General features: G+C 44.0%; 1 protein-coding gene across 1 annotated transcript; it reads right to left on the bottom strand.

The window, feature by feature from the left end:
• Positions 1 to 1,665: 1,665 nt before the first annotated feature.
• Positions 1,666 to 8,878, bottom strand: LOC133256237 (antifreeze protein Maxi-like). The gene is made up of 2 exons (XM_061431162.1): positions 8,647 to 8,878; positions 1,666 to 2,021 (listed from the first exon to the last, which is right to left on the bottom strand). The coding sequence occupies exons 1-2, from the start codon at positions 8,876 to 8,878 to the stop codon at positions 1,666 to 1,668; spliced, it is 588 nt and encodes a 195-aa protein (XP_061287146.1).
• Positions 8,879 to 10,852: the final 1,974 nt, after the last annotated feature.

Here is a 10,852-nt window from a genome sequence, read left to right as displayed (position 1 = left end):
TCTCTCGCTGTTTCCATTGTTTCCCCATCTATTTACCAGGAAGTAATGGGACCAGATGCCATCATGTTAGTTTTCTGAATATTGAGCTTTAAGTCAACTTTTTCACTCTCCTTTTTCACTTTCATCAAGAGGCTCTTTAGTTCCTCTTCACTTTCTGCCATAAGGGTGGTGTCATCTGCATAGCTGAGGTTATTGATATTTCTCCCAGCAATCTAGATTCCAGCTTGTGCTTCTTCCAGCCCAGTGTTTCTCATGATGTACTCTGCATATAAGTTAAATAAGCAGGGTGACAATATACAGCCTTGACATACTTCTTTTCCTATTTGGAACCAGTCTGCTGTCCCATGTCCAGTTCTAACTGTTGCTTCCTGACCTGCATACAAATTTCTCAAGAGGCAGGTTAGGTGGTCTGGTATTCCCATCTCTTTCAGAATTTTCCAGTTTTTGGTAATCCACACAGTCAAAGGCTTTGGCATAGTCAATAAAGCAGAAATAGATGTTTTTCTTGAATCCTCTTACCTTTTTGAGGATCCAGCAGATGTTGGCAATTTGATCTCTGTTTCCTCTGCCTTTTCTAAAACCAGCTTGAACATCTGGAAGTTCAACGGTTGACAAATTGTTGAAGCCTGGCTTGGAGAATTTTGAGCATTACTTTGCTATTGTGTGAGATGAGTGCAATTGTGTGGTAGTTTGAGCATTCTTTGGCATTGCCTTTCTTTGGGACTGGAATGAAAACTGACCTTTTTCAGTCCTGTGGCCACTGCTGAGTTTCCCAAATTTGCTGGCCTGGTGAGTTTACCGCACAAAATTGACAGAAGCAGAGAAAGAATACACTGCTGTGGGAGGCAAGGCCAAGGACATCAGCTAGAGCAAGAGCCTTGCAGAACCATCCTCGGCACTCAAGCTGGCCACCCTGGCCAGGAATTCCCAGGCTCTTCAGAAACCACTGCGCTCTGCAGAGTAGGGGGGCTGTGTGAGTTCTGCCTTCCTCTGGGGCCCATCTTTCACCTCCTAGATTTTACAAAAGAAAACAAGACCCACCACATCAGTCCCCACCCTGGAAAAGCCTTGGGCGAGTCTGAGCACCGAGAGACCCCAGGAAAAGACTCATTACGGGGCAGCATCAGAGGGGGCTGGGCTGATAAACACACATAATCGGCTGATAAACGGCTCTGCAAGCAGGAGCGGGAGACACCACACCAACAAAGGGACTGATGATACATGTGACTAGTGAACAGTTTTCCTTGGGCATTGAGTCATTTTATTAGACAGCGTAAAACAGCAAGTGTACACACACAGCAGTGGAAAAGAATCCACACAGGCAGGAAATGCCAAAATGACCCAAATTGTGGCCTGAATGGGTTGAAAGATTAAACAACACAATCAAATATCCTAGGGTTTATTTGTAAATGAGGGTTCTCTGCAAACTTGGGCTTTGTCCAGCTATCTTGTCATCAGTTTTTTGCAGTATATTTGTTTCCTGCCGTGATGTGTGGTTTGTGGGCAAAGGAAGATCTCAGAAAGACAAGGCATGGAGCACAGGAAGGAGAAGAAGAAAAGCTGGTGATGGAGGCTTTACGGGAAAGAAATGGACTGAAGAGGGTGAAGTAGCCTTACCAGTAGGAGAGGACGTGTCCTCCGCAGCTCCTGGGTGGAGCCGGGCAGTCACCTAGTGGCAGCATTGCTTCTGGCAGCTGCACTTCTGCTGGTAACAGCCCTTCCCACCACCACAGCCACATGAGTTGCAGCTGCAGGTGCAGCGGTGGCAGCAGACCACGGGGACGCTGCAGCAGCCCCCACAGCAGCCATAGCAGCAGGGGCAGCAGCTGGTGCAGCAGCCCACCCGGTAGCATCTGCAGCTGTTGCAGCTGCCACAGCCACCACCGCAGCCACCACCACAGCCACCACCGCAGCCACCACCACAGCCACCACCGCAGCCACCACTACAGCCACCACAACTTCCACAACCACAGCAGCCCATGGTGTCAGTAGAGAGGACTCAGGAGAGGTGAGGAGGGAGACTCAGGAGGGCAGGGAGGTCAGATGTCACCTTCTGCCAGAGGGGACCCTTATATACCAGCCCTGGGGACAATTCGTTGGAATTGTTTGTTTCCTTTTCTCTAGGAAAACCTCTTCCTCCTCCTGCTCATTTTCCTTCTAGACACCGTTTGTCTCATTAAGTCACATCTCTTCAGTTTAGCTAAATTTACCTTTGTTTCACCCAATGGGAGCATTTAGCAAAGGACCTGCCCCTGTTTTCAAACACAGCCAGTGTTAGCATAGGTGAACTGGGGATACCTTCCTTCCCACTGGCGTTTTCCTTAGTCACTAATATTTTCCCAAGGGAACCATGTATTTCCTGTCACCTCTCCAGAGAAAACTCCTAGGGGTCTTTTCAGTAGGAGAAAGTGAGTACAGAACCTTAAATAAAGAAGGTAACTTTCAACATGGCTGTTGCCATCATTGGTCTGAAAGCCATAGATCCACACATATATAAGCTAGTGGATATGTCTGTTTCTCTAACCTGGGATAGAAGCTCTGATTGCAAAAGGTGAACTCAGTCAGCAAATTATAAAAATCACCCTCTCTGTGAGGAAGCCCAGATCCATCTACAGGACTTCCTAACCCTCACATTTCTGTCTTGTAATTAATACTTCTTGCATGAGTCATATGTATGTCCAGTCTTAATCATCGAGCAGGCGACAAAACAACCATGAGATGAGACTTCACAAGCCCTAGGAAACTCTGTCCCCCAAAAGACCCCCTCCTCTGATGGCTGACTTCAGCAGTGTCAGCTCAGGACTCACATTAGATCCTTGGCTAGAGAAGGGCTATACTCAATGTTGAAAAAAGAAAGTGAAAGTGTTGGTCACTCAGTCCTGTCTGACTCTTTGCGACCCCATGGACTGTGGCCTGCTAGGCTCCTCTGTCCATGGGATTCTCCAGGCAAGAATACTGGAGTGGGTTGCCATTTCCTTCTCCAGGGGATCTTCCTGACCCTGGGATCCACCCCATGTCTCCTGCATTGCAGGCAGATTCTTTACGGTCTGAGACACCAGGGAAGATCCCATACTCAACACTGGGTTTCCCAAAATGTGTTTGGTAGAACACTAGTTCCACAGGATGTTAAAACTTACAACAACACAAAAAAAGATTCAGTTATGTTTGAAAAGTAATCCTTTTAAATAAAGCTAACCGGATGTTTTGACTGTAGATCTTCTCAGAGCTTCAGTGAGTCCTGTGACTCTCAACAGAGCAAACCTACTAGACCACAGAGCCTACTCTCAGCTAGAAAGCTCTGCTTTCCTTCACTCCTCAGGTGAGAGAGCTCCCAGGACAGTCCCAAATTCAGATTCTTATGGTGAATTTAGAAAAACGTTGACCACAGGGAATGGAAAGGGTAGAACAGCGGTTCTCAAACTTTTTGGTCTTGGGACCCATTATGCTCTTAAAAAGCACTTATGACCCCAAAGAGCTCTTATTGTATGACTGGTATCTATTGCTACTGACTATATTAGAAATTAATCCTAAGACATTGTTAATACTTAATTATGAATTCATTTTAAAATAACAATACAATCCCATTACTTGCTCACATAAAATAACACATTTTGGGGACAAAAACACTTTCCAAACAAAGAAAAGTACTTACTGAGCACAGTGGCATTTGTTTTACATTTTTGCTGATCTCTTTCATGTCTGGCTTAGAAGATGGCTTAGAGTTGGCTGGACGGTCACATCTACTTCTGTGTTGACTCCATCGTATTATGTTGTTCTTGTTGAAGCAAATAAAGAAAACTCAGCCTCACACAGACAGGCAGTTGAAAAAGGAAGATAATCCAAAGATCCTAGAATCACACTTCAAGGACTGCTAGAGCAAAGATTCAGAAACTTAGTTTCCTGTGGAAACAACCTATGTAAAAATGTTCCCAACTATTGATTTTTGCTTCTTCAAGGATACATCTTTATGCTACTTTATGGAATTTTAATGCTTCTATATTAAATTAGTTACCACATGCTGCCATTTTCTAACAGCATTTCTAACAGTATTTTCTAATGCATTTCCCACTCAACAATCCTGTGATTGTCTCTGTCTAAAGCTGAGACTCACCAGCAGAGCATTCAATGCCCTCAACAATCTGCTTTCAATTGACCCTTATAGCCTAATCCTCTGTCCAGAGTTCCAGGGGGACCCAAGACAATTAAAAAAGAGGAAGGCTGGAAATTAATACCATTACTAACAGGCTTCCCTGGTAGCTCAGTTGGTAAAGAATCTGCCTGCAATGCAGGAGACCCTGGTTCGATTCTTAGGTCAGGAAGATTGGCTGGAGAAGGGATAGGCTACCCACTCCAGTATTCTTGGGCTTCCCTTGTAGCTCAGCTGGTAAAGTATCTGCCACAATGCGGGAGACCTGGGTTTGCTCCCTGGGTTGGGAAGATCCCCTGGAGAAGGGAAAGGCTACCCACTCCAGGATTCTAGCCTGGAGAATTCCATAGACTGTATAGTCCATGAGGTCGCAAAGAGTCAGACAAGACTAAGTGACTTTCATGCACTCACTCTCTGGAATAATAGTTAATCTTCATGGTACAAGCACTAGGTACTGAACACAGTACTAAGCACTTACAAATGTAAGTGAGCAGGTTCTTAAGACTTCCTGGAACAGACCCCCACCCCATGTCCTCCACCTGTCTCTTGTATATAGAAAAGCTGTAGTCTCCCAGGCCTTCAAGAGTTAATGATTAGAAGGATGTGAACATGTAGTAACAAAAGATAGCAGTTGGGTCAGGAGAACTGGTGACAATTTAAACAGTAGATCAGCCATATCACAGAGTCACAGAATCTTTAGTTCCTACATGAAGGACATAGATAAGAGGGTCTGATGCAAATACCTGAGTTCTGCAGACACTAAAACTACCACCAGAGGGAAAAGGCTAACTTCATGACGACCAGACTGTAGCCATGACATAAGCTGCTCCATATTGAGCAGTACAGAATCTGAGGCTTACATATTTCCAAGAACTAGCCTCAAGGAAATGGACACAGACCAACCATGGAGTTAAAGATCAACTGCACTTAAAACAAGCAAGATGACGCTGACCATCACGTGAGTTTCAGGATGACTGCTGGAGCTGACCATGCTGTTCTGCACATAGTCCCTGCCCACACTCCCCTGAAACTTCCGGATTTTCCCTTTTCCCCCTAATGGGGAATTTGAAGATGGTTTGGGGGACACTAGTGCAACATCTCTCCAGGGTTGCCTACTTCCTAAATAAAGTATCTCTCTTTTTCCATCAACCCTTGTCTCTTGAACATTGACTTTGGAGCAGAGCAGCCAAGCTCGAGTGTGATTCCAACTGCAGCCAGTGACAGAAATGAAACAGAGACAAAAACAATGAAACAGGCAGGACTCAGGCCGTAACACACACATGAAGGAACAGTGTCAACAGAGCAAAGGTGGCGAAGGCAGGGCAACACTAGATCATGCCTGTGACGCAGACCTTTTTTCTCCCATGAAAGAAACACCCCAGCCACATGGTCACACCTTGTACTTTTATACTCCCGTACCTCCCTTGTGGCTATGCTTTTAGCTGAAAATGCCTTCTTCCACCATCCAAATTCTACTCATTTTTAAAGATGCCCTTTTTGTCCCACCTGTTTTGGTTGTAGCTCCATTACATTCTAATAAAGGAAGGGAAGAATGAGAGCAGGGAAAATAGGAGGAAATGCTGTTGTCATAGGAGATGAAGGAGACAGGAGTTAAGGCTATCAGCACCACTGCCACCGTGAATGGCATTCTCCACACACACACACACACACACACAAGGTAACTAGGCAAGCAAGGTGATGGATGTATTAATTAACTTAGTTATGGTAATCATTCCATAATATATGCATGTAATAAATCATCACATCTATACCTTAACTATAAACAACAGCTGATTTTTTAATTATACCTCAATAAAGCCAGAAAAAATATTTGTTCCAAGGAGATAGATATGTTAGGGAAAGATTTGAGTATAATGCAAATTTTGCGTTTGTTTTTGTGGGATTCTGCACCTGAAAAACACCAGGTAAATGCAAAAAGCTGCACCCAGCCAACACGTGCGCACACACACACTTCAAACCACCACCAGCTCCCCGTGTGTCCTGTGGGTTACGAGCATCACTCATCCACACCGCAAGTACAACTTTCCCTCCCATTTTGGATACACCCTCTTGCACCACTGGACAATAACACAAGCTGCAACCTTTCTCAGGGCCACTTCCAAAAGCAAACTTTAGGTCTTTTTCAAGGTAAAGTACCATATTTATTGTGCTTTCCTCGTGGCTCAGCGGTAAAGAATCTGCCTGCAATGCAGGAGATGTGGGCTTGATTCCTGAGTCGGGAAGATCCCCTGAAGAAGAGAATGGCAACCCACTCCAGTATTCTTGCCTGGAGAATCCTATGGAAAGAGGAGCCTGGTAGACTACACTCCATGGGGTCACAAAAGAGTAGGGCATGACTTATTGACTGAACAAACAAAAGACCTGTTTATTATAAGATTTATACTTTTTAAACATATAACGTGTTAAATTGTGCACAATTTTTATTGTTTCAACTCTGTAAACAAGTCACTGATGAAGTTTTTCAGTGCTCTTCCCCAATCCCATAGCCCCGTGGTTTTTACTACATGATCTTGTAGAGTGCCATGCTGTGTAAGAACACCTGTGTTGTGTTACAGCTGAACTGTGAGCACCGAAAACCACCTCAGCAGTGAGCGCACCTAGCACCTAGATCTTGGAGTTTAAATACCAATCTCCAATAAAAGAGACAGACTTTTTGGAGAAATGACTGATTTCAGATCTGAGGCTGGGAAGGGATGAAACAGACTTTGAACATTTTGTGCCGGACCCTAAGTCAGTGCTCAAAAACTAGTGGAGATATTTAAAAGCTACAGGGGCCAGCTTGCAGGTATGGCCAGATATGCAGATGACACCACCCTTATGGCAGAAAGTGAAGAACTAAAGAGCCTCTTAATGAAAATGAAAGAGGAGAGTGAAAAAGTTGGCTTAAAGCTCAACATTCAGAAAGCTAAGATCATGGCATCTGGTCCAATCACTTCATGGCAAATAGATGGGGAAAAGGTGGAAATAGTGACAGACTTTATTTTTGGGGGCTCCAAAATCACTGCAGATGGTGACTGCAACAATGAAATTAAAAAATGCTTGCTCCTTGGAAGGAAAGTTATGACCAACCTAGACAGCATATTAAAAAGCAGGACATGAGTTTGAGTAAACTCCGGGAGTTGGTGATGGACAGGGAGGCTTGGCATGCTGCATTCCATGGTTTCGCAGAGTCAGACACTACTGAGCAACTACTGAATTGAAATGAATGGAGATGAGCTTCTCCTATGTCAAGTTTTGTTCTCTGTAACCCCTTAATTTATAGCCTCCTTGTATTTTATCTATGTATCTGTTGACTTATCACTTCCCTAAAATATCTGTATCTGTATTTGTCTATCCATCTCTCTCTCCGCACATGTGTATACACACACACACACGCACACACATTATGAGAATGTGTGCATGCTCAGTCACTTAGTCATGTCTCACTCTTTGCAACCCCATGAGTCATAGGCTGCCAGGCTCCTTTGTATAGGGGATTCTCCAGGCAAGAATATTGGAGTGGGCTGCCATTTCCTCCAGGGGATCTTCCCAACCTAGGGACCCAATCTAAGCCTCCTGCATTGGTAGGTGGATTCTTTACCACTGAGCCACCGGGAAGCCCTAACCATGAGGATGGATCTTCTTTATTCAGTCTACTGATTCAAATACAATTCTCCTCTAGAAATTCCCTCACAAATACACCCGGAAATAATGTTCTACCAGATACACAGGCATCCCTTAGAGCGGGCAAGATGGTTAAAATGTCTTTTATCTATTGAGACTTTCATTCATGAATCTATTTTCCTCATTTCATTTTTTGTGTGCTTCAACATTTAATAAATTCCTCCATAAAGATCCTTACATATCATTAGATTTACTCACTGTTATATTACAATTTTTGTTGCTCTTCAGAAGGTGTTCATTTTTAAATTACATTTCTATTCTATGAGTAAGAAATTTCTTTATTGCTGAATACTAATATTTTTAAGGGCTTTTTTCCCTCCAGGATTTATTATTTCTGGGATGCTTTGTCAATCTCCCAAATGGAGACATAATATATAGCATTTCCTAGGCGTATTTGACTAAAAACTCCATTTTAACGGACTCTATATATCTAATTTAGTTTGTTAAGGGTGAGTGGATGACATAATGTACATAAAATGTATCTAAGAATGGCAGACTAAAAGATGGATCAGATTAGAACTGATCTCTTTCCTCTGTGAGGCTCTTACTAATCTGTGCGAGCAGAGGGAAAGCTTGGCTGGCCTTGACTTAGACCATCTAATACTCAGCAGGAGAACTGCATGCTCAGGCAGTCATACTGGGAAAACACAGTGTCTTATTAAATATTTCAGTTCTGATTCGATTTGTGAAGTAGAAGTGAATTTTGCTAAAACTGGAAAACAATCAAGTTCCAGGCATCCACGGAGGTATTAACAAACTGGAAATAAGCATCTGCCATAAAAACTGGTCAAAAGAACAAGGAAGTGACTGCATACCATGTGCCAAACCCCCAGATGGACTATTTAATGGCCCCTTAGCCGAGCCAAGCATCAGACCTCCCTCTTCTCCTGAGTCCTCTCTACGGATACCTGTGGTTGTAGAAGTTGTGGTGGCTGTGATAGTGGCTGCAGTGGTGGTTGTGGCAGTGGCTGTGGCAGCTGCAACAGCTGCAGATGCTACCAGGTTGGCTGCTACACCAGCTGCTGCCCCTGCTGCTGCAGCATCCATATGGCTTGCTGCGCTGCTGGTAGCATTTACTGGAACTGGGCTTGTCTGTTGGTAAGTCTTTCCTACAACCCTCCTCGTCTTTCTGTGACCTAGAACTCACTGGTGTGCACTCAAGGGCTGTAACTGGATATTTTCCTTTCTGTCACATCACAAACTGTTTAATTTCATAAGACCCTGCGGCCGAGGTGAAAGAAAGAACTGGGCCAACAAGACACCCCAGCCACTGCAGACAATCCACATATTGAAAAAACTTGAAAACCGAATCATGGTCACAAATGCTTTTGCTTTCCTGAAATTCTTTGACATAACTTCAGGGCCCGCCCTTGTTCTCTTTGTGCCTGTACATGACATGCCATTTCTTCTGTATTCTTCTGCCCACCAGTGCTCTACTGCTGAAAATGAAACCATAAATAGAATAAGGCATCATATATTGATGTTTAAATCTCTTTAACTTTTATTAATTGTCTTGCTATGAAAGGACCTTCTCTAGTCTATAAATTCGGGCAAGCCAAATAAAGAAAGCCTTGTTGGAAGAATTTCCCCAGTTGTCAGATTCACTTCTTTTACAATCACAGCTGCCCTGAGATGCATTATGGCAGAATCACAAGCAGGTCTCAGAGTAGCCTGACTTGTCCACATTCCGTCTCCTGATACCACTGTGACACCTCATTTCTCTGAAGTCAGTGAAAGTGAATGTGGCAGTCACTAAGTCGTGTCTGACTCTTTGTGACCCCATGGACTGTGGCCCGCCAGGCTCCTCTGTCCATGGGATTCTCCAGGCAAGGATACTGGAGTGGGTAGCCTTTCCCTTCTCCAGGGGATCCTCCCAACCCAGGGATCGAACCCAGGTCTCCTGCTTTGCAGGCAGATTCTTTACCATCTGAGCCACCAGGGAACCCAGTGAAGTCCTTGGGGATGTTACTATTTTTCCAAGAATGCCTCGAACATGAACCCACCTTGAGTTGCTGCCACTCCAGAAAAAGATGTTTTACCTAAATCAGCCGACCCCATCCCTGAGGACATTCTTAAGACAAATGTCATACGTTTCCAATCTGCCTTAAGTCTTTTCTTTTCAAATCTCATTGGATGTATACGGCTTTTTACATAATAGGCTTATTACAGAGAGTTGTTTTTGGAAGAGGTACTGAACAGCTCAGGCAGATAGGCAGGCATCTGGCTCTTAGGCGGCAATGGCCTGATGACAGGGTGTGTTGAGATGGATTAGGAGCAGGTGTTTTCAGGTGCTTTCAAAGCTCACTGACCCCAGGTTAGGCCTGCCCCTGAAGATTGAGGTCCTACTCTCTTTGTTTTTATTCTGGTACTATTCTTGGGAATGGTGAATATGTTTTCATTTTGTATTTGAGAGTTTCTGAAGGCAATTCTTCACCCCATTCTTATGAGGAGGATAAATACAGTCAGTGGGCCAGACAGAACCAAGATGTTGATCAAGGACCCACTCTCCTACTCTATTTATGTACGTTAATGTGCAAAAGGATGAAGATTTTTGAAATCTCTGTGTGATACAGGGATAAAAAGTCCCTGCATGAGTCTTTGCCAAGCGACACCAGGAACATAACATGAGTACCTGACTGGCAAGACCCAGGAAAATTCTCCTTGTGTGCAACTAAGGGAATGCAGGTCTAACAGAGAGAGAAAATGTCTATAAAATCAAAGGATTCAATGACTATATTTAGGTTTAGAAATGGGGGAGAATTCATCTACACTGACTTTGTGCCATATCCTACATTTTTAGAAACTTAATCATCTACCTTGAAACAGGAAACTTTCAATTCAGAGCAAAGAACAGCCTTTGGCCTTTAGAAGGACTCTCAGTATACAAAACCCATGCTCTCCACCGTTGGCTTATCCCACTGTAGCATCACCCTGGTTCCTCATGTCTCCCACATGTAGAATCTCCGCTGCTTTCTCTGCTTTTGTTTCTCCTTGTCCACTGTAGACCTAAAAGTAACATCC

This window comes from Bos javanicus, chromosome 2, assembly GCF_032452875.1.
Source record: "Bos javanicus breed banteng chromosome 2, ARS-OSU_banteng_1.0, whole genome shotgun sequence".
NCBI lineage: Eukaryota > Metazoa > Chordata > Mammalia > Artiodactyla > Bovidae > Bos > Bos javanicus.
The sequence above is the reverse complement of the archived record's forward strand: the minus strand, read 5'-3'. Positions and strand labels throughout refer to the sequence as shown.